The sequence below is a fragment of the Panthera pardus genome, unplaced genomic scaffold, assembly GCF_024362965.1.
Source record: "Panthera pardus isolate Hobbes unplaced genomic scaffold, ASM2436296v1 HiC_scaffold_15, whole genome shotgun sequence".
In the NCBI taxonomy this organism is placed as follows: domain Eukaryota; kingdom Metazoa; phylum Chordata; class Mammalia; order Carnivora; family Felidae; genus Panthera; species Panthera pardus.
In genome coordinates, this window is record NW_026526710.1 from 42,247,218 (window position 1) to 42,270,737 (window position 23,520).

Consider the following 23,520-nt stretch of genomic DNA (forward strand, 5'->3'; position numbering starts at 1 on the left):
ACAAAGAATGTGAACAAATTAATTTTTATGACATGACTTTTTCTTGCTGATGCATTATTTGGGGACTTTTTTTTGTAAAATTCCACGTATGATAGATAATTTTCTATGTCAAGTCCAAATAATATGGCCTACTGTACATTTTTCATTATAGAGGATATCAGAAAGGAAGGGAGCACATGAAATTTTATGACTTTAATAGTATAATGAAGAAAAAATAATAACAATGGATGAAAATGTCAAACAAATTAGTGAACTTTTGAAGCACAAAGGAAATATATATAAATGAATCCTTATATCTGATTAAGGACATTGCTACAAGGTCTCATAAGCCCGGCTTAATAAGGACGTACCCTTCTAAAAGAGTCACTTTTAACTCGAGGTATCTCAGTGCTTAAAAAACACTATTGTAAGAATTACAAGTAAGAAGTACTTTTCAAATATTTTATACATTATTCTATGTAAGTGCAGGATGTAGTTCAACTTTATCATTAAGATTTTAGGTATAATTAAATACTTGACCATCCCTTAATGATAAATTCTCTAAGCAAATAACTCTAACCAAATTAACGTGTAAAGACTATTTATACGTCCTCCCTCATTAAAAAAATTTTCACCTCAAATGGTATTATAATACATAGCAATTTAGGAATATCAGAAAACATAAGCCAGGAACAGATGAGAAGGAAAAAGCACATTCCTTTCCACAATCTACTAGAAACAAGAGCCCCATTTTGCTTGATTTTTAACGAACACACCACCACAATCGCTCACACGCATGCACACACACACACACACACACAAATACAGTCATTTTAAATCAATTTTATGCACCATTTAAATCGAACATGAATATACAAACTCCTCTATATGTGCTAAGCATAGAAAAATTAAAAAAGGGGGAGAGGAATAATTTTCTACATAAACGGATTTCTAAAATTCTCGTTCATAAGCATTTTAAAAATAAGACCTTTTCGGGACAAGTGGATAAATTTGAATATGGACTTCTTATAGATGATATTATAGATCCACTAGATTTCTTTAACCGATTTAGTTAATTGCCTTAATTAATAATGTTGTGGTTAAATAGGAAGGTGTCCTTATTCTTAGAAAAATAATGATGTCTGAAACTCACTTTCATGTGGTTCAGGTTAATAAAAAGGTTGCAGAGAGAGAGAGAGAGAGAGAGAGAGAGAGAATAATGTGACAAAATGTTCATATCCGGTATATCTGTGATACGGATACACAAACACACATGCTTTCACTGTCTTATTCTTTCAGCTTTTCTGTAGGCTTAGACAACTCATGAAATAAAAAGTTGGAAAAAACAATTCATTTCATATGATCCTAACTACCAAGAGAAACTATTTGATCCAACACGTGAGCCAGGAGCCATTATCAAAGCTATGTTCTTGCAGCTGTCCTCATCAGTTGGAAAGGACTTCATTTATTTAAATGAGAGAGAGGTGCAGATTTCCTTGGAAGGAAAGAAAGGGAAGCAGCTTCAAAGTTTGGGAGCTTGCCTGTCACGCAGATGCCACATTTCAGGAGGATGGGCTCTGTGTCAGTCTTCCCGGCTCTCCCCTACCAGCTGACTGATGGCTATCTGCAGGGACACGCAGGGGGGCCTCCAAGAGGGTGTGAGTGCAGAGACAAGATAAGGAAAATGCAGTGACCCCAAACTGAAGGGAAATGGATCTCCCTGGGGTCTGCATTTGGATGGATCTCCAGATAGGGGCAGGTAGGGAAGTGGAAAAGAACTCTTGGAAACCAGGTGATAAAGCATAAAGAAATTATAATAAAATGAACCATCCTCTGCTCAGCTTCAAGGACTGATGACTTCTACAACTATTTCATTGTAAATGAACTTATTTTTCATACTCGTTATGGCAAAGAAGGCATGAAACCACTCTTAAACTAAGAAAAAAAAATCCACTTTAATTGTGAAACCCAAAACCAGACAGTGAAGACTCGGGGATATTTAAGGGGATGCCTTTTAAAGGAACGTTGGGCACGTGACGCTTAATAAATGTAGCGGCTTTTACAAAACCCTGTTGTGAGAAAATATTTTGCTCACTACCCAGAAGACAAAGAGAAACAGTGAGTGTTGACAACATGGTATTATGAAGCCGCCCCTACCCAATTTGTTATCCACAAATATATATATTCTTTTTAATTTACTCTAAGCCAGCATGTTGGCCCATTGCATCTTACTTTTATGTCATTATCTCTCTGCCATACACACAAGTCATAGCTGGGGATTTCAACTCGCGGTAAAGCTATGCTGAGATTCCAGATCTCAGTGGTGCTGGCAAGAGTGCTGATCTCTTCAGTCATAGAGAAGACAATATCCTAGGGAGACTGGAATTAGTCCTATTTTGCACCATTCAAGCCAAAATGCTGCTTATCAAGAAGCAAGTAATTGCTGGCTAATGGCTATGGGGGGAAAAACACCACTGCATTTCAATCTACGCATCTCTCGGCACATGACAATAAATAAGGCTGCAGAAAGGGTAAACATGAAGTGGCAACAGTTTCTTGAGGAGGTTAAATAGCAAACATTAAAAAGGCAAGTTACCTCATCCGACTGGGAGGGACTGATTCTGGGCATTGGCGATACTTGGGGAGTTTTCAACTGCGTGCTGTTGCTATCTGGCACGAGCTCTCGGTGGACCGTTTGGATGTGGTTCTGGAGTTCACTTTCAGATTCAAACTTAACGTTGCAGCTAGAACAGCGCGTCTTCAGTCCCCCCGCCTTGCCTTTACCCTCAATGGCACTCAGATTCTCATTCTGGCCCAAGCCCGGTCTACTCGTGCCGGGAGGGATGTTGATGCCTGGGCTGCCGCTCTTACTGAGACTGACACAGCCAGCGCACAGACCATATGGCAGGCCATTGATGTCAAGCTTCACCAGATCTTGCTTGGAACGGAACTCTTTGAGGCAAGACGCACACTTGTACAGTTTGGGGACATGCTGGCCACGCCCCGTGGTCTGGACTGCAGACCCATTCCCTGTCTTTTGCATGTGGAATGTCCCATGGATTTTGAGTTCTAAGGTGGATGTCACTGTCTGCATGCAGACCACGCAGCGAAATCCCGTCAGGGAATTGCGCAAGTCAGGGTGCATTTGGCAATGCTCCAAAAACTCCTCTTCGCTCTGGAGAGGCATCTTGCAAATCCGGCAGTTTCCAGTATCAAGACTCTTACTGTGCGTGACTTTGTGTTCGGTAAGAGTTAAAAGGGAGGGAAACCGCTCCCCGCAAATAGGGCACATGTAGTGTTTCACAGGGCCTAAGTGGGTCTGCATATGTTCACGGAGGCCATTCTCAGAGAAGAAGGTTCGAGAGCACACGTTACACTTGTAATTCCCTTTAATGAGCTCGGCTTTCTTCTTCACGATGGCACTCTCTCCGGGTCTGATGTTGTGGTCTCGGAGCTGGTGGTTCTGCAGCAGGGTCTCCATGGTGTAGGCTGCCCCGCAGATGTCGCAGCCGTACATGGGCTCCGAGGTGTCCACATCTTCTTCGCTCCCATCGTGACTGTTATGGGACTCCTGGCTGTTGGTCAGCAAGGTCTGCAGCTCCACCTCCTCCTTCTGCACTTGCTCGGAAGCCCCGTTCGTTCCACAGTTGGGAGTCTTGGTTTCAAACACGCAATGCTTCTCCCTCAAGTGCTTCTCCAGCAAAATGATCGCGTGGAAGGCTTTGCTGCAGAATTTGCAATTGTACTTCTTACTGTGAGTGGTGATATGACACTGCAGCTCCACCTCGGTGCCAAAAGACTCACCACAGAAGATGCACTTGTGCACTTTCCCTTGATTTTCCAGGTGGTTGTGTTTCACGTGGAGTTGTAGGTCGGTCTCATTGCGGAAGTCCCAGTTGCACGATGTGCACCTGTAGACTTTCTTTTCATTGCTGTGCTTTACGGCCAAGTGGAGCTGAATGGAGACTTTTGAGTCGAACACTTCCTGGCAGAGGGTGCACCGGAAGAAGACAAAGGTGTGCATGTCCAGCAGGTGTTTCTGAAGGTCGTCCACTGATGTGAACTGCTTATCGCAACTCTCGCAGATGTAGTATGTTGAGGTGATCATAAAATGGATGGTAACATGCTTCAGCAAGGATTCTTGGTTGGGGAATTCCTTGTTGCACTGAGGGCAGGTCAATTTCGGAAGCACAGTGTCGAGATGAGTTTTTAGGTGAGTCTGAAAGCTGTCTAGGGACGTGTACTTAGCACCACACTGATTACAGATATATTCTCCAGCCGGACGTGCAGGCGCACCTCCCACTGCCTGCATCATCTTAAGAGACGTCTGCTCTATGGCCACGGGAGATAAGGGGCTCAAGGCCCTGGATTTCTTCCCATTGTGAATATAATTCAGGGCCAAGGGAATGTTTTTATGATTCTCTTTGATATGCTTGTTCAGTTTAAGAACGCTGTTGAATATCGGCGAATTCGTACAATAGGAACAAGAATAGACTTCGACTACTGGTTCTTTCGGAGTCCCGAGCACCGGAGACCCGAATCGGGAGCCGCTGAGGTCGCAATGGACCTGCCTTATATGCTCTTCAAGGGAAGAGTCAGTGAGAAACCCCATGTAGCAATGGGGACAAAAGAATGCGTTGCTATCCTTAGCTGCAGGGTTCGCAAATCCGTGAGAACATCGGATGTGTTCCTGAAGAGTGTTGAGGTCGTTGACAACTTCGGAGCAGAAGTTGCACTGGTAGACTATGGCAGGCATGGCAGAGACGATCAGACCTGGGTCCTGAGCTTCATGCACTTGCTTAAGATGTTCATTTAGGTTATAGAGTGAGGGCAACACCTCCAAGCAATACTGACAAATATGGGCCTGTTCTGGCTTGTCTAAATGCATAGTTTTCAGGTGAATCTGCAGGACTGCCAGGCTCGAAAATAGCTGCTTGTTGCAGTAAATACAGCTGTAGGTAACTTTCGCTTGTTTACTAGAGGGAACGGTCATGTCAGGGGTTTGCTGGGCAGCCCGCTTCCTCCCTCGACTCTTTGGGATCGGCGGGGCGGCTTCCACCATGGTTGAGCTGTCCACGGAGAGGTTGGAATCTGGAGTCGTGCTGGACACCGAAGTGTAGCCCACGGTGACCAGGGAAGGGCTGTTGCTGTGGTTGCACGACTCGGGTTGCTGGTGACTGTCCATGTGGCTGTACAGTTCCTCAACCGTGTGGAAACTCTCAGAGCAGATGCTGCAAGAGTTCTTCTTCTCCCCGCCATGCACCTGCTCCATGTGGTTCATGAGGGACGTCTCCTCCACAAACAGCTCGTGGCAGTAGATGCACTGGAGGGCCGCTCGGTCCTCGTTTGGGGAGCACTCGGGGTGGCACTCCGCGATGTGCTTCTGCAGGTCTTCTGGGAAGTCAAAGCCTTCCTCGCACTGACTGCACTTCTGAGTGTCCTTCATCTTCCAGTCCTCCATCCTGGAGCCAGACTGGGACCCGTCCTTGTTTCTCTCGTGTACCTGCATGTGTCCGTGTAAGGAGCTAGAGGACAGGAACCCGCGGCGACAAATGGCACATTTATATGGCTTGTTGGACGTGTGAGTCTTTAAGTGGATCTTCAAGTGATCACTTCGGGAGAACGCAGCATCACACTCGCTGCAGTGGTACTTCTTGTCCCCCGTGTGGAGTTTGATATGGCGGTCTCGGCTCCGCTTGTGTTTGAACAGCCTACTGCAATAGGTGCATTTGAAAGGCAGCTTGTCACTGTGGCTCTGCTCATGGTGCTTTAGGTAGCTGAGGCGGCTAAAGGACTTGTCACAGAATTGGCATGGGTATGGGAGTCCGGGGCCGCCTTCTTCCTCTCCAAAGTCGCAACCTTCTCCATGGCTGGGGGAAGTCTGGTCCTTGCTGGAAGGCGAGGAAGCTGGCCAAGAGCACGTGGGATCATCTTCAACATCCACTCCATCTGCAACGAGAAGCAATGGAACGTTTTATCTTACGGGCTGAGCACTCGAGAATGGGTTTACAGTACCATTGCAGCAGGGACATACGGTCGGACTATCTAGAACCTGGCGGGGGTAGGGGTGGGGGTGGGGGGAATGGAGGACAGAACATTTGAGTGGAACACGTCCAAATCTGAACCCAAAGCTTTTATTCTACATTTACTTTTTACCGGGTTGTAAAATATAAGAAGATATTAAATAGCTCTATGTCTAAATTACCCCTTTTATTACTTGTTATCATTTTTCCTTAGGAGCAAGGTATATATTACGCATCGACAATTTTATTAAAACGCAGATTTTAATATATTTAATGTTTCTTCTGTATTCATTCTAAAATGATTTGCATATTATGTGAGCGTCTGAAGAACGAAATGAAAAGGGGAAATATTACAGGAATGATTTAAAATTAATGCAGTCAACCCAGATGTCTAATATTTAATAAAAAATTCCCTCTGCATTTTGCTTGTTTTTATATAAAAAAGGCAATTCTGAAGACCAAAATCTTTTTATGGGGTTCTTATTGATACAGACCTTATTGCTTTCAGCAAAAAAATATTAAAAAGTAAGCACATGAAGGAAGACAGAAAACACAATAATAATTACGTCTTGTGTAATGAAAGACAACCAGGATTTCTTCAATAACTGAAAGATTCGAACACCATAGGCCAGAAAATGGATTATTAAGTGTTAGGAGGGCACTGCTAGATATTACATGTAGCTGGGATCAGCCAGGATCAAGAAAAAATGAGAGTTTCACAAGGGCCAGATTGTAATACTGTATTTTGCTTGGAAAGTTCAAGAGGTGGCCCACCATTTCTTCCTTTTGCAAAAGCTTCAGCAGCATGAACTTCCTTAGCCAAACAGGACCTGCACTTTGAGGTGAGCAGAGACAAAGCGACTTGTGAAAAACTGGAAACAGGAAAAGTGATAAATGATTATGGTAAATGCTGAAAGATTTATGAGTAACAAAGAGAAGACAAACAAGACTGAAAGCCAGATATAACCTTAGCAAGTTATCCATAAAGTAACTCTACCTCCTATGAGGTGTTTTTTAACTCGGCGCTTGGCAAATGTGTGCTGATCTTTCTGTTGTTTTCTTAACATCCAAGTGGAAAATAAGACCTCCTCAAATAAGTTGTAAAACCCCCTTTTTTTTTGCTTTTCAAAACAATCTATCATTCAAGATGAGAAGAAACTGTAAAAGCTTTTCACTCTCCAAAAGAGCAAGGTTGTCCATAAATGCAGACAAAGACCGTCGAGGGGAGCCGGTGGGGACAGTGATTCTATCAGGATAACAAGGTCCAGTTAGAATACTCTTAGGATATTCGACTAAACCTCAATTTGAATATGATCAAATAAGTTTTTAAATTCTTCAAAGCTGAAGTTCACTAGCAAGCTATATTATTAACATAAAAGTAGAAACTGGCAAGCATTATGTAAACAAATTCCACGTCTGCTTTCTTTAAGGTAACAAGATTTTACTAGATTATCAACCTCTTGCTTATCCACAGGAAACAGATGAGGATCATTCCTTTCCTGCATCTAGAAACTGATGACAACACCATCTCACTATCAATGCCAGATGGCAACCATGTAACTCTGAGAAAACAACCAAACACCATTCCTGGATCCCTGCCCACTGCAACAAAGCCTCACAACACAAGTTGAAAACCGCATGATTTTGCATCCTCATTTATAGGAGTCTATAACCCAACATGTTTACAGCGTAAGAAAGGCCCTGGTAATTCTGGGTATGATTTAAATGTAAAGTGGATACATAGAAAGAACATAGGCAGACAACTCAACTCACCATCGAACAGACAGAAAAATGATTTTAGAAAATTCAAAACAAACTCAATGGTGATTCTAGCTATCCTTTTAAAAAACAAACTATAAGTCACTTAAAGACAAGTGTCCCTAAAACAAACCAAAGTTGTAAAATATTTCCCTTAATTGAAAACAATTGTTATTTATTAAATTTGCTCAGCAGTCTAGGTAAAAACCTGCTATATTTCACATTTACTCTTAGGCTTATGTCCTGTTGTTTCACTGAAAAATATTTTCAAACACATCATCTCATTTGTACAGTTGGGAAAACAGTGAATCAGAATTTGTCATGAATCTAGACTTGAAGAAAATAACTATTGACCCTGAAAATTTAGCAAGTGAACTTATTATTAAATTGCAGACTGTGTCCAGGCATGATATATTATTATACAAATGTACAAAGAATTACAGAGCAATAGACCATTATAAATAGTGTGCAATCCCCGACACCACTCTTAAATCAGGTTCTTGTCTGTGGGCCATGCCTGACTATACCTATTACATAACTGTTCTCTTAAGCTTGTAAATTTCAACATGTCAAGTGAGCCGAGGGTTAGGATCAAGTTTTTACTCAATCGGGTTTCAAGAGAGCTGGAAACCTTCTCTTCTCTCTCCGGTCCCTATTATTCGGTCTTGAGGGAAAAGAAAGTGAAAATCTGAGATGATGTGTCTTTGTAACTGAAGCACATGGAAAGAGTGTACAGGATTCATAAGGCTCAGGCTGGGGGATGGAACAGAGAAAAAAGTTTGAGCAGGGAATGCTGCTTGTAGAAAAATAAAGGTTTCACAAAAGGCTGATTTCTATTTTAAAATCTAAAGTGTAAAAAACTCATTTGCTGACATACTATAAACAGATGTGTGCTCCCAGGGACACACAAGGAACTCACTGACAAAACTCCCATGGGAGTTGGTCCATGCTCTAAGGGGATCAGTGTCCCAAGACTTGTGCAGTGGCCCTGGTGTTTGCCAACATTCTCTGAGGTCTACCTAAGTCTTTGAGAGCTGCCCGTCCCCACTAACTTTGGCCTTTGGGCAGTCACAACACAAACTATGTTGAGGTGGCTCGTGTAGATGTCAACTATTTCAAGTTCTTTTTTCCCAGGGAAGAAACTGCAGAGGATTCTTTCAATGCCGGTTCCTGAATCAACTCGAACTTTTTTCCCCTTTCGGCACTAAGTGCTACTTACAGGAATGTCTCTCTGTGTTATGGCAGGTTTTCTGCATTTCAGTGTGAAGTACTTAACGTGTCCGTGCTAAATTTTAAGTCTTGGAATCAGTCACTTTACACTCTGAGGTGACTCTCGGAGAACTGTAGCTCTTACCAGCGGCGGGGGTGGGAGAAAAGAAAAAAAAAAAAAAACTTCGCTGGAAACCAGTTCCGTGGCCTAAAAGTCTATTTAAAGATGCAAATGTGTGTGCATAGTTAGTGCAGATGTTTTTCTACAGCAACTGTACTTGCTGAGTTTCACCATTTCCATAAAGCACATTAAAACAAGTGTGTGAACACTCCGAGATGAAAGTCTCAAACACTCCTGAGACTTTCAGTGGAAAGTAGAGCCGCCTGACTTTTCTCCAAGCAGACAGGAATGCCCATGATTCAGCAGCCTGAGTAAATAAAAGAGGTCCTTATTTCCTAATTTTGCTGGCTGGCCACACTGCGGCAGCCTCTGTGCTCCTGCCAAAGGGGATGCAGAATTGGAACTACACCCAGCCGCTGAAGGCCTGTCTTTGTTAGCCAGCCAGGCTTTCCCGACCATCTTCTGGCAACAAAACTGCCATATCCTGCAAGGAAGACCTCCATCTCGGGCTTGATGGTTCTCCAGTCTGCCCAAAAGGACGAAACAACAGATTTCGCTGGGTCTGTGTCGGAGGAGGACAGCTGGAAACTCAGTTAGCAGCAGAGCAACACCTGTTCGGTCATATTTATGGGGGAAAAGTGCTCACTAACAGAAAAGTGAAGTCATCCTAGAAGAAGGTATTCCACAGAAAAAAGGCACCGGAGCACAAAGTTCCTTTGTGATCCAAGCCACCGGCCCCTTGTGTGCCAACCTGGAGAGGAGAGAGCAGAGACTGGATGTGATTTTATCCTGGCTGCTGGGGAGGAACAGGCAAGCGCACCCGAGAGGTGCTGACTGGTCACCAATCAGGGACCCGACAGTCTCACTTTACAGCCTGCCAGCTGAGAAATGCCGAGGGTCCTGGCCACTCCTTGCTTTCAAGTCTAACTGGAGTAGCCAATTAAAAAAAAAAAGATCAAAGAAGGAGGAAGAGAGGATGGGCAGAAAGGTTTGGGGTGATGCCAAAGCTGATCTTGAACCATTAAGCATGTCCTAGTGTAAGATACATGCCTTTTGAGGGCAGGGACCGAGCCTTTCAGAACATTGACTCTGTAACAACATGGACCATCCAAAATTATTAAGGAGAGAATAAAATAACAAGGTGGAGTGAATCACTGTCAATGGTAAAGAAATTATCCGAAGCTCTGAAGTTCTGGAAACTTCTGATACTTTTAGTTCTTCTTAGGGCTGGGCCCTCGAGAAACTGGCTTACTGATATCCTTTGGCTACCTGAGCTCGTTCATCGTAACGGCAGAGTACTCTCTAAACTGCACTTCAGGGACTCAGTATCATGTGTGTTCAAGTGCCACACAGCAAGGCTCCTTAACAGGGACAGGATTTACATCAATGGTAACTTTTCCAGGGAAGAAACGCACACATAGTGACAGGTCTGGTGTAATGACAACAGGGCAATGACTCAGAATGTGAACAGAAAGTCAAGAGTCTGGAGTTTTATTTCTAGCTTCATAACTGACTTAGAGAGTGACCCGGCCAAGTCGTTTAATCTGTCCCTGCCTAGGTACTTCACCTGCAATATGAAGATAATAATTCTTGCTCCTTACCCTCTGGGGTGTTACAGAGATTAGCGAATGTTTCTGGGGCACCTATCATCCCTAGAAGAAAAGCTGCATATGTAAACAAAAAGATTTATATGTGGTATGTGCATTTATGCTTCCGTATATAAAATTCTATGTATATAGTATAAACAGATTTTAACATTTTCTATCCTTTAATGAAACCACTGGAATATTTAAGGATTGGCCCGATGGAAATCTACAGTGCCTTAAGCATTGTACATTCAGCCATCAAGAAAATAAAACATAAATAGTTGGTGGTATCTAAAAATTAATGGACCATAAGTCCATGCTGACTTTGTTCCAAGTAAGTTATCGTACAGAAGATATAATCTTGGGTCTTTACAGACAGATAACCTTGGAACAAGTATTGTGCTATGTAATTCTGAAGCCAAGAATGTAATTTTCAGAGTACCTCTCTTCATAGAACACTAGCAATACAGTCATTGCATTATTGAACATCAAAATAAGTTCATTTCAAAGATGATTTTTTAAGCGTGGAACAATAGGTTAAAACACAAGACCAGAGCAAATCTCCACGTTATCTCCTCCATCGGCTTAAAATGATTATGTCTGTCAGCACAGACACTATAGGAGCGGTTCTGAACTTTCATATTAAGAAGAGTTCACTGTCCTTTTTTCATTCATTAGTTGCCTGAGCCACCTTACGATAAACTGAGAATCCCAAGGAGAATATATAGTTGGCGCACAAAGACTAAGAGAAGTTAGGCACCACTCAAAGAGAACAGTATCTTGACACGTGTGTTTAACAGACACAGGTAACATAAAGATATTCCTCATGTTAACCTGGTGCTATCACAGTAACAATTTTACACCACCATATGTAAAAGCATCTAACCAAATTACACAATACATTTTTAAAGCAATGGTTCCGATGGCTAAAGATATGGTCATTCTAAATAAACCATTACACACGATTACACAATTGCTTCCTTTCATTCTCAATAGAAATATCAACAGTTTTAGAAAAGCTGCAATTTTAATGATAGAACTTTCGTACTTTCTGCAAAAATCAACAGCCCCGCATTAAATTCACTTCGTTGTCATAAAACTTATTTAACTACTTGAAAATGAATACTCTTTACTGGGTGTTCAAAAGAGAAATGTAAACTTTAAAATTATTTATAATTCACAGATGCTTTTAAATTCTGTAACATTCCAAATTGTTCTAGAAGGACCAATTAAATGCATTAACAGTTAGGTTATGAGGGAAAAGAGTGGTCACCCATTAATGACAGCAGCTGTGGGGAGCAGGAATTGGTGGTGCACAGTTTTCACCACAGTATTAAGATGAATTCCAGCTATCAGAGCTCACTTTCAATGAAAAAAGAGGCTCACTTTCCCCAACAATCCTTTAGCGCTTCTTCAGATGAGCCAACATAAGAGATAAGAAGTTGTTATCACCCCTCCTTTGCCCTCGGTGGGTCTTTATATCCACGCTGTCTCTTTCGCCAGACACATTTCTATTTCGTGTGCAGAGAGAAGTACAAATGTTTTGCTTACTGTTGCTTAAAGTTCACTTGAACAGACGGAGCTCAATGAATTCCATCTTCCGCAGCCAAATTAAACAGAAAACAGTGCATTCTTAAGCAGTTCACACTTAACTCCACCTCTCAAATCAGAGGAAAAAGCTGACGCGAAACCAGTTAAAGAACAGTCATCTCCCTCACGGAAATCGAGACCTGTTTCTGAAGCCAGACAGAAGGAAAGTGGTTTCCATTTACGTGGGGGGGGGGGGGAGGGGGGGGGGTGAGAACTGCTTTACTGTTTCTATCCTTTGGCTTACTTAAAAACATATATAACTAATGATAAGCATCAACCTCTTGGCGTTCAATAATTGGCAATCATGTATCACACATCTGTTTACGGTGCTGCGATGGAAGCATTCTATATTATTCAACATGCTTCTCTTTCCCTTAATAATGATAGACATCATCACAGTGAATTTTCCCAAGTCGGCTCTCTTTTTATCTCTACTATTTTGAGTTAGAAGGCCAGTTTTAGTGACTTTCTTGTCTAGTATTTATACATGACCTCACACCACAAGGAATTTGAAGCAGTTCTTCATGGCTTATTTTGTTCATTCATTTATTTAACCAGCATTTATTAAGCACCTACTATGTGTTTGGGTCTGATATTTGCTTGTGCACTCTAGGAATTACTTATTTTTTTTAAGTTTTGGCTTCCTTATCTATAATATCAGAAAAATGCCAGCCTGCATCATAGTTAATATCATAAGAATCAAACACGACATTGGATAAAAGAGCTTTCTAAATTTTTACAATATAAAAATGTACTAAATTGTTACTACTACTATGAAAGTCAAAGTCACCTTTAGGTTATAACTGGTAAGTGTGGTAATAATACAAAGGATAACAAATTAACTATCATTTAGTTGTTGCCTTTTTCATAATGAAATTCTAATACTTTTAAAGGACTTGACAGGCATTATTTGTTTAAAAATAGAAAATAAGGCACACCTGAGTGGCTCAGTCGGTTGAGCATCCAACTCCGGCTCAATCATGATCTCACAGTTTGTGAGTTTGAGCCCCATGTCAGTCTCTGCGCTGACAGCTCAGAACCTGGAGCCTGCTTCAGATCCTGTGTCTCCCTCTCTCTCTCTGCCCCTCCCCTGCTCACACTAAGTCTCTCTCTCTCTCTCTCTCTCAAAAATAAACATTACAAAAAATTTTGAATAGAAAATAAATAAAAATGGGGCGCCTGGGTGGCTTAGTCAGTTAAGCGGCCGACTTCAGCTCAGGTCATGATCTCACAGTTCGTGGGTTCGAGCCCCACATTGGGTTCTGTGCTGACAGCTTGGAGCCTGGAGCCTGCTTCTGATTCTGTGTCTCCCTCTCTCTCTGCCCCTCTCCTGCTCATACTGTCTCTCTCTCTCAAAAATAAATAAATGCAAAAAAATTTTTTTTAAGAAAATAAATAAAAATACCCCCCAAAAATCTTCTAAATGCTGTTAGAGTTATCTTGAAGGTCAATGTGCAGTGGCTTTTCCTTAAGAGCTGCACACACTGGGAAGTTGTGATTAACTCATTACCAAAGTAAAACCCCCATAATGGAATGGTCTGCATTCAAAATCTTGAAGCCACATTACATAGTTCTGACACCAGCCCTTTATCTCACACTATTTTAATTGTTTAGAAATTTCTTGAGGAATTTTATTTTGCTTCAAAATCCTTTGCACTAGGGGTGCCTGGGTGCCTCAGTCAGTTAAGCATCTGACTTCCCCTCAGGTCATGATCTCATTCATGGTTCATGAGTTCAAGCCCCACGTCAGGCTCTGTGCTGACAGCTCAGAGCCTGGAGCCTGTTTCAGATTCTGTGTCTCCCTCTCTCTCTGTGCCTACCCCACTCACACTGTCTCTCTATCTCTCTCAAAAAATAAACATTTAAAACAATTAAAAAAATCCTTTGCACTAGTGTGAAATATACCGATTATACTTTAGAAAAAAACAAAAAACTCCACACCTTCTGAAATTCTCAGCAAATTCCTCAGTGCTACCAAGTTAATCATTAGCAATTTTACATTAACCTCTTCACTGGGGGAGTATAAGGCAAAGGGAATTCTTCCACTAAGAAAACTAAGTTTGAAAATACTTTTATTAGTCAATGATGGACCTCAGAAAGTTCATTCCACTGTGTTAGTGGTTTCTTGAAGAACTGCCATAACCCACTAGAATTTTCAAACAAAGCAATCAGATTCTCTTTCAAAAAGGAATCTGGTCCCTCAGAATGTTTTCTCATATTAAAGTCTACTTTTACTGAACATTTTTCCAACATGTAGGCATTGGTCCAAGGGTGGTAAACTTCTGGTCACAAGGAATTATAACAGTCTTGAAATGATGTTCACTCGGGCTGAATTTCACCTGTATTATATCCATAGCAGCCGTAAAGCTGATAGGAATTTCTGGCTGTTTAAAAAGGCCACACTATATACTTCACTGCAGATAAAGCCACTGGAGAATACAAAAGTGTTGAAAGGCTAAAATTTAATTAATGACCAATTAGCACCCCCTGTGGGTTCATCGTGCAGTAAAGTGATAAATATGGTGTGCTAATATAGAAAAAACTGTTACAAAGTTTAGGGGGGAAATATTACTACAATTACCTATTATCTATGTCTATTTGATGTTTTATAATACAACGGACCTCCATGTTCTTGATATGGATGTTCATATGTCTAAAATATGGTAAGAACCCTTAAGGTCTAAGACAAATATTTTTTTTTTTTTTTAATTTTAAGGCACAAACTTTGACTCACAACCAGGTTGTCAGGCTGGAGTATAAAACCCAGTGCTCTCGGATAGCTAGTGAGCGCACCTAGCCAACCACCTAGCAGCCGCAACTCAAAGTAGTGTGTATTATCTGCTCCTCAATCAGTGTTGATGCATTTTATGGGGCAGTGACATATGGTGGTGATATTAAAAACTGCGGGATGGTGGTATTAAAAAATTGGGGGATGTTGGACTATCTTGAAACTTTGTACATATGAAGAGATCTACAGTAGGACAAATCACTGATGCAGCCTCACTGGATAGAGTTTTCTGGTGTTTCAACAGAATCAGTAACTTTTACATTAACACTTCAATAGTAAAACTAAAACTGAAAAGTGAGGTCAGATCCCAAGCAACCCATATGACATAAGGAGTCCTTTATTCCTTTAAAAAAAGTTTTTTCTTTCTTTCTTTCTTTCTTTCTTTCTTTCTTTCTTTCTTTCTTGAGAGAGAGAGAGAGGGCAAGTGAAGCAGGGGCAGAAGGAGAGAGGGAGGGAGAGAGAGAGAGAGAGAGAGAGAGAGAGAGAGAATCTTAAACAGGCTGAACACTCCACACAGAACTTGACGTGGGATTCGATCTCACGACTGTGAGATCATGACCGGCTGAGCCACCCAGGTGCCCCAAGAGTCCTTTATTTCAAGTGAGATTATGTTTGGTAAAGTACTGTATAAGCTGCAAAGGACAGAAGAATTTTCTTAAAACCACTCTAACAAGGGTGTGATGAAATATTTCTACACAGGTCATACAATATCAAATACCCTTCTTCATTCACATCAGGTTTTCCTTCCATTTACCTCATTGGGCAAAATTTGAAAGGGGCAATCCTGAAAATAAGACTGATTATCAATCCGATGGCTTTTCCAGGTACCTTACTCTCCCTTCATTTTCCATTTCTCATTTCTGGTTCAGTTTACTCTTCTCTAGAAACTCTATCTGAGAATAAATATAAAAATAAAATCCATCCAGTTCCTATCATTTTTTTTCTTGTAACAGTTCTGATAATTTATCTATGGGAACAAATCCTGGCCAAAATTGTGAGTGTGTGTGTGTGGGTGTGTGTGTTTATGCAGCGTTAACTAAAATGTTCAGAATAGACTAATGATTTCTGCTAAAGTAATTTTTGAAATCCTTTTACTATTTCTCATTACAAAAGTGTTAATCATAGTAATTTGCCACTTAACATGAGTCAATGCACAATCATGTCTTATTCAAACACTTTATTAGGGGACATCTTTACAATGCTACTTTTAGTGATTAACACATATTACATATAATTATAATGCTTTTATTAAATTCTATATTTATATGTTTAAACATACATACATAGGATGAGACGTCTTGACAAATATCCCCAAACCAGTGACAAAGTCATGCATCAAAAAGCCCATGATAATTCCTTATACCACTTCATTCGGTCTATATCCAAGGGAATTTTAAAACCACAAAACAATGTATAAGAATCCAAGGCAGTGTGGCCATAGTAACAAGCCAAGAAATAAAGCTGGCTGGAGTTGGGGGAACCAATTGGAGACCCCCATCTACTCCTGTTTCACAATGACATGTAGCCATCTACACCTCTGGCACCCAACAGCTAGGACACAAGCAGTGGATAAAATTCCACCGAAAACTTAATGTGCTAATAGGATTTAAAAAAGAGTAAATTATGAAATTCGAGTCAGGTAATAAGGAATTTGATATGTACCTGCTTAGTCCTCATGTGAAATGCACCAATTCTGAATCATAATTTTCATGGAGAAATTTATGACACTGTTTTTTGCCTTTGAAGAGGGGGATATGGAGAGCCATACACATCTGAATATGTCCAAGGCTTATTGGTATGACCCTTGCAACAGCACGTTTCAAATACTCTGAGACTTTAAAACCTACTAGCACCGTCCTGGGATCTTGACTGACTAACTGCTGTCTGTTAGAAAGGGCTGGTTTTTGAATCTTTACGAAGCCTCCTCCCACATCTGGGCTCTGCTCTTTTCTCTAAAGATGGCCCGATGTTGTTTGGTATGGGTTACGCACACCTCTAGGTCCGACTTGAGGGATCAAAGGAAAGAAAATAAGTGAATTTGATTGAAGCCTACACAGAATAAAGAAAGTCAAGGCTGTCATTCCTAACTTTTCATATATATGAAACAGAAGACTGAAGGTCCGTGGGAAGTCTTAGCCTTCAGAAAAAAAAAAAAGTCTGAACTTTACTAAGGAACACACAGGTCAATGAGAGGGAGGAACATGTTATAATCTCGCACTAACAGTAGCAGTTGATGGTGGCACTGAAACACGAACCAAGGGAGGCAGCCTGGTCCAGGCGTGAGATAACTCTCCAAGGGTGTCCTTCCTTAACCCTCCCTGCTAAAACAGCAACCTCAAATGCCACCAAGTCATCTAGTTTTTCATGAGTCAATGAATAAACTTAAAAATGGTATTTAACGTTGCTCATTCCTTTTATTAAAGACTTCACTGTTTCTTCTATTACAAAACTAATTTATGTTCACTGACGTGTATATACACACAGACACAGGAAAACAAAATCACATAACAATACTATGATCCCATAACCTGTGGATGACAGGTCATGACAGCCTATTTCTTAATTTAATTTCACTACTGGCTACTGGCTAGGAAATATTACACACACTTCACACACACACACACACACACACACACACACACACACACACACACACACTCCTCCAGTTCTCCTTAACAGTGGGTCTCTTTCCTTCTCTCTCTTCTTTCTATCCTCTCCTCTGAACAAGGGTGGCTTGGTCAGATCAGGTATTGGCAAGGAAAAGCAGAAGAGAAGTTTCCATAAAACTAGAGCTATAGTTAGCTTCACCTTTGTCTTGCTCTGCCCTGAGAGGCACATTCCCTACCACTCATCCCAGAGAGGGATTCAATGAAGGCTGCTTTTCCCCTTTCCCTAAGCTATCCTTCCTCGATGATTATTGTGCCCACCATGACTCTGTGCGACAAAACCAAGGGCTGGTCCTCTCCCCCAACCAGATGATCCAGGGCAGTGTTTCTCAGTATAATCCATCACTCCCTGCTCCCCAACCTCCCAAACTATCTGCTGAAAATGCAGACTCCTAAGCTCCAGCCCAGTGCCTACTGGCTCTGAACTTCTGAACAAGTGGCGACCCAGAAATCCCCACTTGTAGCAAGCTTCAGAGTGTTTCCCCTGCACTCCCATGTTTGAAAACCACCGTAGAATCTTTTCTTTCCCCTAAAGAACTTAAGCCCTCTGCTTAAAGTTGGCCACACTCGGCTGTGCCTTTTCCATATTCACTGCTCTCACCAGAACAAGGCTGATGGTGGGGTTCCTCTCCCTATGCAAAGACCAAATGGAATCCCAGGCCTTCCAAGGAGCAGCTTTTACAAAAAGAAAATGAGATCATTATCTCCTTTGCCTTCCTGTCCCTTAACAGTTGCCCCTCCCACTTTCAGTAGGACTCCCAGCTTCAAATCTTTTCAGTGTAATGTCCAATTAGCTCCCATAAGTTACTTCCTGTGGCTGGCAGCAGCTTGTATGTTTCTAGAGAAAGACAATCACCATTTTGAAAGTTATAAAGTTCAAGTACATAAAAGCTGGGTGTTACATGATGCGGATAGACTTGTGAATAAACAGCTTGCTTCAAATATGTACCTGAAAAAGTCTATGTCTTTAATTTTTGTTGCTAATTCCTTTCGAGCTGCCTTAGCCTGATGAAAAATATCAATATGCTATGAAACGCAGCTCGCCCCGCAAAAACCACTTCACGTGAAGACGACTGTCCTAACTAAATACAAAGCAGGAAGAGGGGAAAGGGGACAGGAGCTTCCGATAATCAGCAATACTTTCTTTTTCCACTCAGGAAGGCATTTCTAGAACTGCTGATTAAATGCCTTAAATTTGGACCTCCCTAGAAACTGTAGAGATGTTGTTTTTTGAACTGGCTCCTCTCAGTCTCTCGCAACTTCCCGGGTACTGCATGTGAGGGTGGCATGCCATACAGTAAATTAAGCCTTCTGCTGTCAGGGCTGGAAATAGGAGGGGAGTAGAAAAGTGGCTTGATCTCAAATGATTTTTATTGGCTTCATTTACATCCTGTTTAAGGTCTTCTGAGTAGCTCAAGGTGTCTTATCTCTGGCTACCAGGGGGCATTTTGCAGTCAGAGCAGTTAACATACTTTCTCTCTCCCTCTCCTCCTATTCCTTTCCCTCAAGCGCTCTCTCTCTCTCTCTCTCTCTCTCTCTCTCTCTGTCTCTCTCTCTCTCTCTCTTTTCAAACCATCTTATCTTATCGCACACATCTCTTCAGGCTGAGGAGAACCCATACTTATCAGAAGCAGTGCACTCTATTGTCCTGGGCTCTTGGAGACAAATGAAAGTTTAAGTCAAAAGAAAATCAGTTAACCTCTTCTACACTCAGTTTAGAAATACTCAGGACTGTCTCACTTTTATTAGTGCTAAATGGTACGAGAGGTTTTCCCCCTGTGATTAACATGCATACAAGACAGCCACCCCTATAGTTTTAGAGGTCTAGGTACAAAGTTGCTGGCACCCTATTGCATTATGACCCTAAATAATGCAGTTTACAAGCTTTATGGAAGCCCTCACGTTGAGGTGACTCTCCCCACACTATCGGTCATTTATGCACAGTATCAGTGGAGGAGGAATCTCCATTAATATACCAGAAAAAAACCCCACAGAAACAAAAAGAGAGCGGGGGCAAGCAGGGAACAGCAGTCGAGAGAAGAGACTTCTTTCTCTCCAGGTGCACCTGAATGCTAAACCATGAAGTCGGCATAAACACTAGATGTTTAGTAACATATTCTGTATGCTATTAGTAACTTACAGGATACATCTTCTCTAATAGCAACACACACACCCTTATTCAAGCCTATTAAGGAATCAGACAGTCTGTCAGGGAAGCCAAGCATGGAGATGCTTGAACCTTCTGTTACAAACTCTGTAACAAGAGCCTGTGACCAGGCTACAGGCTGGAATTGTCCAAGGAGCTTTTAAAAGTATTGGGACCCTCCCCAGATCAAGTAAATCAGACTCTCTGAGATTTGGGGCCCTGGGGAGTGCAGTCAAGGTTGACAGCCATGGCCCCAGATTATCACGAGTCAATTTGCAAAACCCCACGAAAGGTGGTCCAAAAGCCAGATTCCACAAAAACAAACCCTTTTATTATCTGCGCTCACCTGCTCTGTGACAGGCGAGCTAGCATAGAGGCAAGTTTTCTGCAGCACTTTGTGTCAAATGCAATGAACCAGATCTTTTTTTAAAAAGTTAAAGCAAGCAATAGTGAACACTGCAATCACTCACCATTATCACATGTGAAAGAGCAATATGTGAACAGTTATTAGGCGTCTCATCTGTGTGTTTTATATTCCTTTTAAAAATTCCCATTCCTCTTCTCCTTCATACCCCAGCACCCCATGGGCTCCTTTATATTAGTGATAACCTCATCCTTTCACCTGCAGTGAAGGTTCTCTTAATTGTCCATTATCTTAGTGTGTCAGCACAAAGGAGCAGGGATGGAGCCCTCGTCCAAACGGTTTCACCTCCCTCTCCTGAGAGTGATGCCCTTGTCAAGGCATTAAAGACACGAAAACCTGCCACTTATCAGAATCGTATTTGAATCGAACCACTGTCCTTGAAAACTGTAGGCAGGAGATGGTATCACAGCACACCACATTGCCAGCTCCCGTTCCGCGGCGGCTGGAACAGTCTGAAAAGATACTATCCAAACTTTGCCATGCATTCCTCATAATAGAATTACAGGTAACAATGAAAACATGTCCACCGATTTTCTTAAGGGTTAAATACAAAGAAATTCACGGGTCAGATGGTCCAGGAATGCAATATTAACAGCTCCAAGCCCTAGGACACCTCTGGATGTAAACTCACCAAGGAACCAAACCATAAAACCTTTCTAATTACTCCACACCTCCAATTCTTAGCAAACGTAAGTCAGGACTATTAAAACATCACATTTATCTTGTTATAATGAGGGAGAATAAACACATCTTTAGTGGTCTTATAAACAGATTCAAAAACAAAGCACACTCTAAATAGCACTGAAAAACAAAAAAAAGTGAAGAACAGGAAAAAAATACTATTTTCAAGTATTCAGGTCTGTTGGTATGACTTCCACATTTTCCTATTTCCTTGCCACTTTTTATACTTCTTTCTTACTCACTTCAAACCCGCACTGCCTTAGGAAAAAAAAATTTATGCGTGCTTTTAACAAGTAAACAAGTGTACAAATTAATTCAGAGAGCAGTAATTTTGAAAATTTTCTATGTTTAATGTGCACTGCAGTTAAACTACTTTTTCTGTACAAATTAATTTACTGCATCAGTGATCGATGTTTATGTTTAGGCAATTTTATTTCTCAGTATGGTAAAATTAGACCTAATAGTTGCAACCTGTTATGTCCAATCTGTCACTGAAATTCAAATTGCCTTTCTCCTATTATTCAAGGAGCAATTTGGAGGAATTAAAGCCATCTAAAAACGGAAGACAAACAATTCTCTGTAAGGACTCAATAGTCTGTGTCGTCAACCAAATCCACTCCCCCATGATCTATCGTAAGCAGGTTCTTTCGACATGATTTTTCTGAGATTCTCAAACTTTCACATCTGCCAAGCCACACAAGAGAAGATTTTCGGTTAAATTAAAACTTGTATCCTAAAGATGTTCAGCCTCTCAAGAGAAGTAATCAAACATGCAAAGATTTTGTTATTGATTCCAAAATAACAACCCCAACCTTCATGGGTGCTGCATCCTTTTTTTTTTTTTTCATCTTCTTTGCTTTATCTATGAATATATTCTTTAATTTTTCCTTGCAAAATAAGTTTAATTCACAAATTTCTTACTGGGGAGAAATCAATGATTTAGCTGCCTAAGATTTAAAGTTTGCAGCAATGGGTGCTAAGATTAGAAGAAGACCAACTTTACAAACAATTTTTGTTTTGCTTGGTTTTTGTCATTGTTTAGCTACAGGCTTGACCCTACATAGTAGTTCATGCTTGCTCTATGAATACAATGACATATCTAAATGGAGACAGTGGGAAGGGACAGGTGAAAAACTGGTGCAAAGCCAACAGGGGCTCAGCCTAAGAAAGACAGAAGGAGTTCCCTCAGTCCCAAGTAAAAGGGGACATAATCTATTGGGGCTACACTTCAAATACTCCACACCATCATTTTACAGTGCGCTCTCGGGAAGTTTTTATTCTCTTCAACAAAAGGGTCCCAAATCAATTGCTGCTATAATCGTCACTTAGTATAAGAGAATTTCTGAAAATATTTCTTTGGTAACATTCCCTGACTTCCATCTTTTATTCCTTCCCCAATAGAGTTTTTTTTGTTGATTACCAGGAGATTACACATAGACTTAGGAATGCTTCATCATGATGGGATAACCCCAGTTTTCCTGTATGATTGAAATTCCACATTATCAGTGGAAACCTGAACTAAACATCATTGTTGTTGTTGTTGTTGTTTTAGTCTCAGAGTGGCCAAGTAGCCAATGACTAGTTTGGATCTGTTCTTGCTCTCTTCTTGTTTGGCTGAAATAACCAAATGCAATGATAGTTTGCCTCAATTTCAGCCTCTTTAGTGTCCCATATGGCCTCGGCTTTTATGCTATTCATTAGTCTCCAGAGGATACCAACTTTGATCCTGGGGAGGGGGTGGGGGGAAGGGCAAAGGAAACAACCCAATGTAGCTCTTCCTCACCACTGACAAACTTGCATACAGCTTTCTCTCTAAATGGAGATAAGAGGACACCATTAAGAGGGGCAATTATTTATAATTATTTGTTCAGAGTCATTCTACATTAGTGGAAAAGCTGGTATTGAAATCAATGAAATAAAACTGACGAGAATGTCATTCTTTTGCTTGTTCTCTCTCCCTTTTTAACTTTTCCATTATCACTTTTAAATTCTAAGACAAACTCATTTCCTCAGACGATTGCTTAGATCATCAAGTTGATTAATAATTTTACTTCGAGGCAGGACTGATTAATGTGGATTATTCAACTGATTAATACTGTTACTAGATCACACATCCAAGTGAGCTCTAAGTGTCTTGTTTTCCAAAAGAATTTTTTAATTATTGAAATGGTTTCTAATTAATGTGACTTGGTCTTCTTAAGTTTGGAGAACTGATCATATTGTGAAATTGAGATTTTATTTGCCCTTTTTTGGCTTTCTCAGTACTAAAGAACTAAGAAAGAACAAAATGAAAACAAATTGTATTGATTTATAGCATTTTAAAACTCAGCTCTATGACGGTAAGAATCTATTGTTCACCTATGGAAATTCATTGGTTTCAAAATGTCAACCTTACAAATGATATAGACGAATGACCTACTAGCACTTCATCTTCCACTGCCCACCAACGCTGAGAGTCCCCACCTCAGCCCGCTGAGAAAGTACAAGTCTCCCTCCTGCCCAACAGTGGTGAGCAGATGGAATTCTATCCATCCCATCCTCTAAAGACA

At 41.0% G+C, this 23,520-nt stretch overlaps 1 protein-coding gene across 4 annotated transcripts in view; it reads right to left on the minus strand.

Annotated features, from left to right (window-relative positions):
• ZNF521 (zinc finger protein 521) overlaps window positions 1–23,520 on the minus strand; it is a 278,373-nt gene that overhangs the window by 155,803 nt on the left and 99,050 nt on the right. For all 4 annotated transcript variants that reach the window (XM_019465513.2, XM_019465512.2, XM_019465510.2 and 1 more), the window contains one exon: window positions 2,576–5,928. In XM_019465513.2, the coding sequence (XP_019321058.1) occupies window positions 2,576–5,488 (2,913 nt within the window). In that variant the 5' untranslated portion in view covers window positions 5,489–5,928. The remainder of the gene's footprint in view (window positions 1–2,575; window positions 5,929–23,520) is intronic.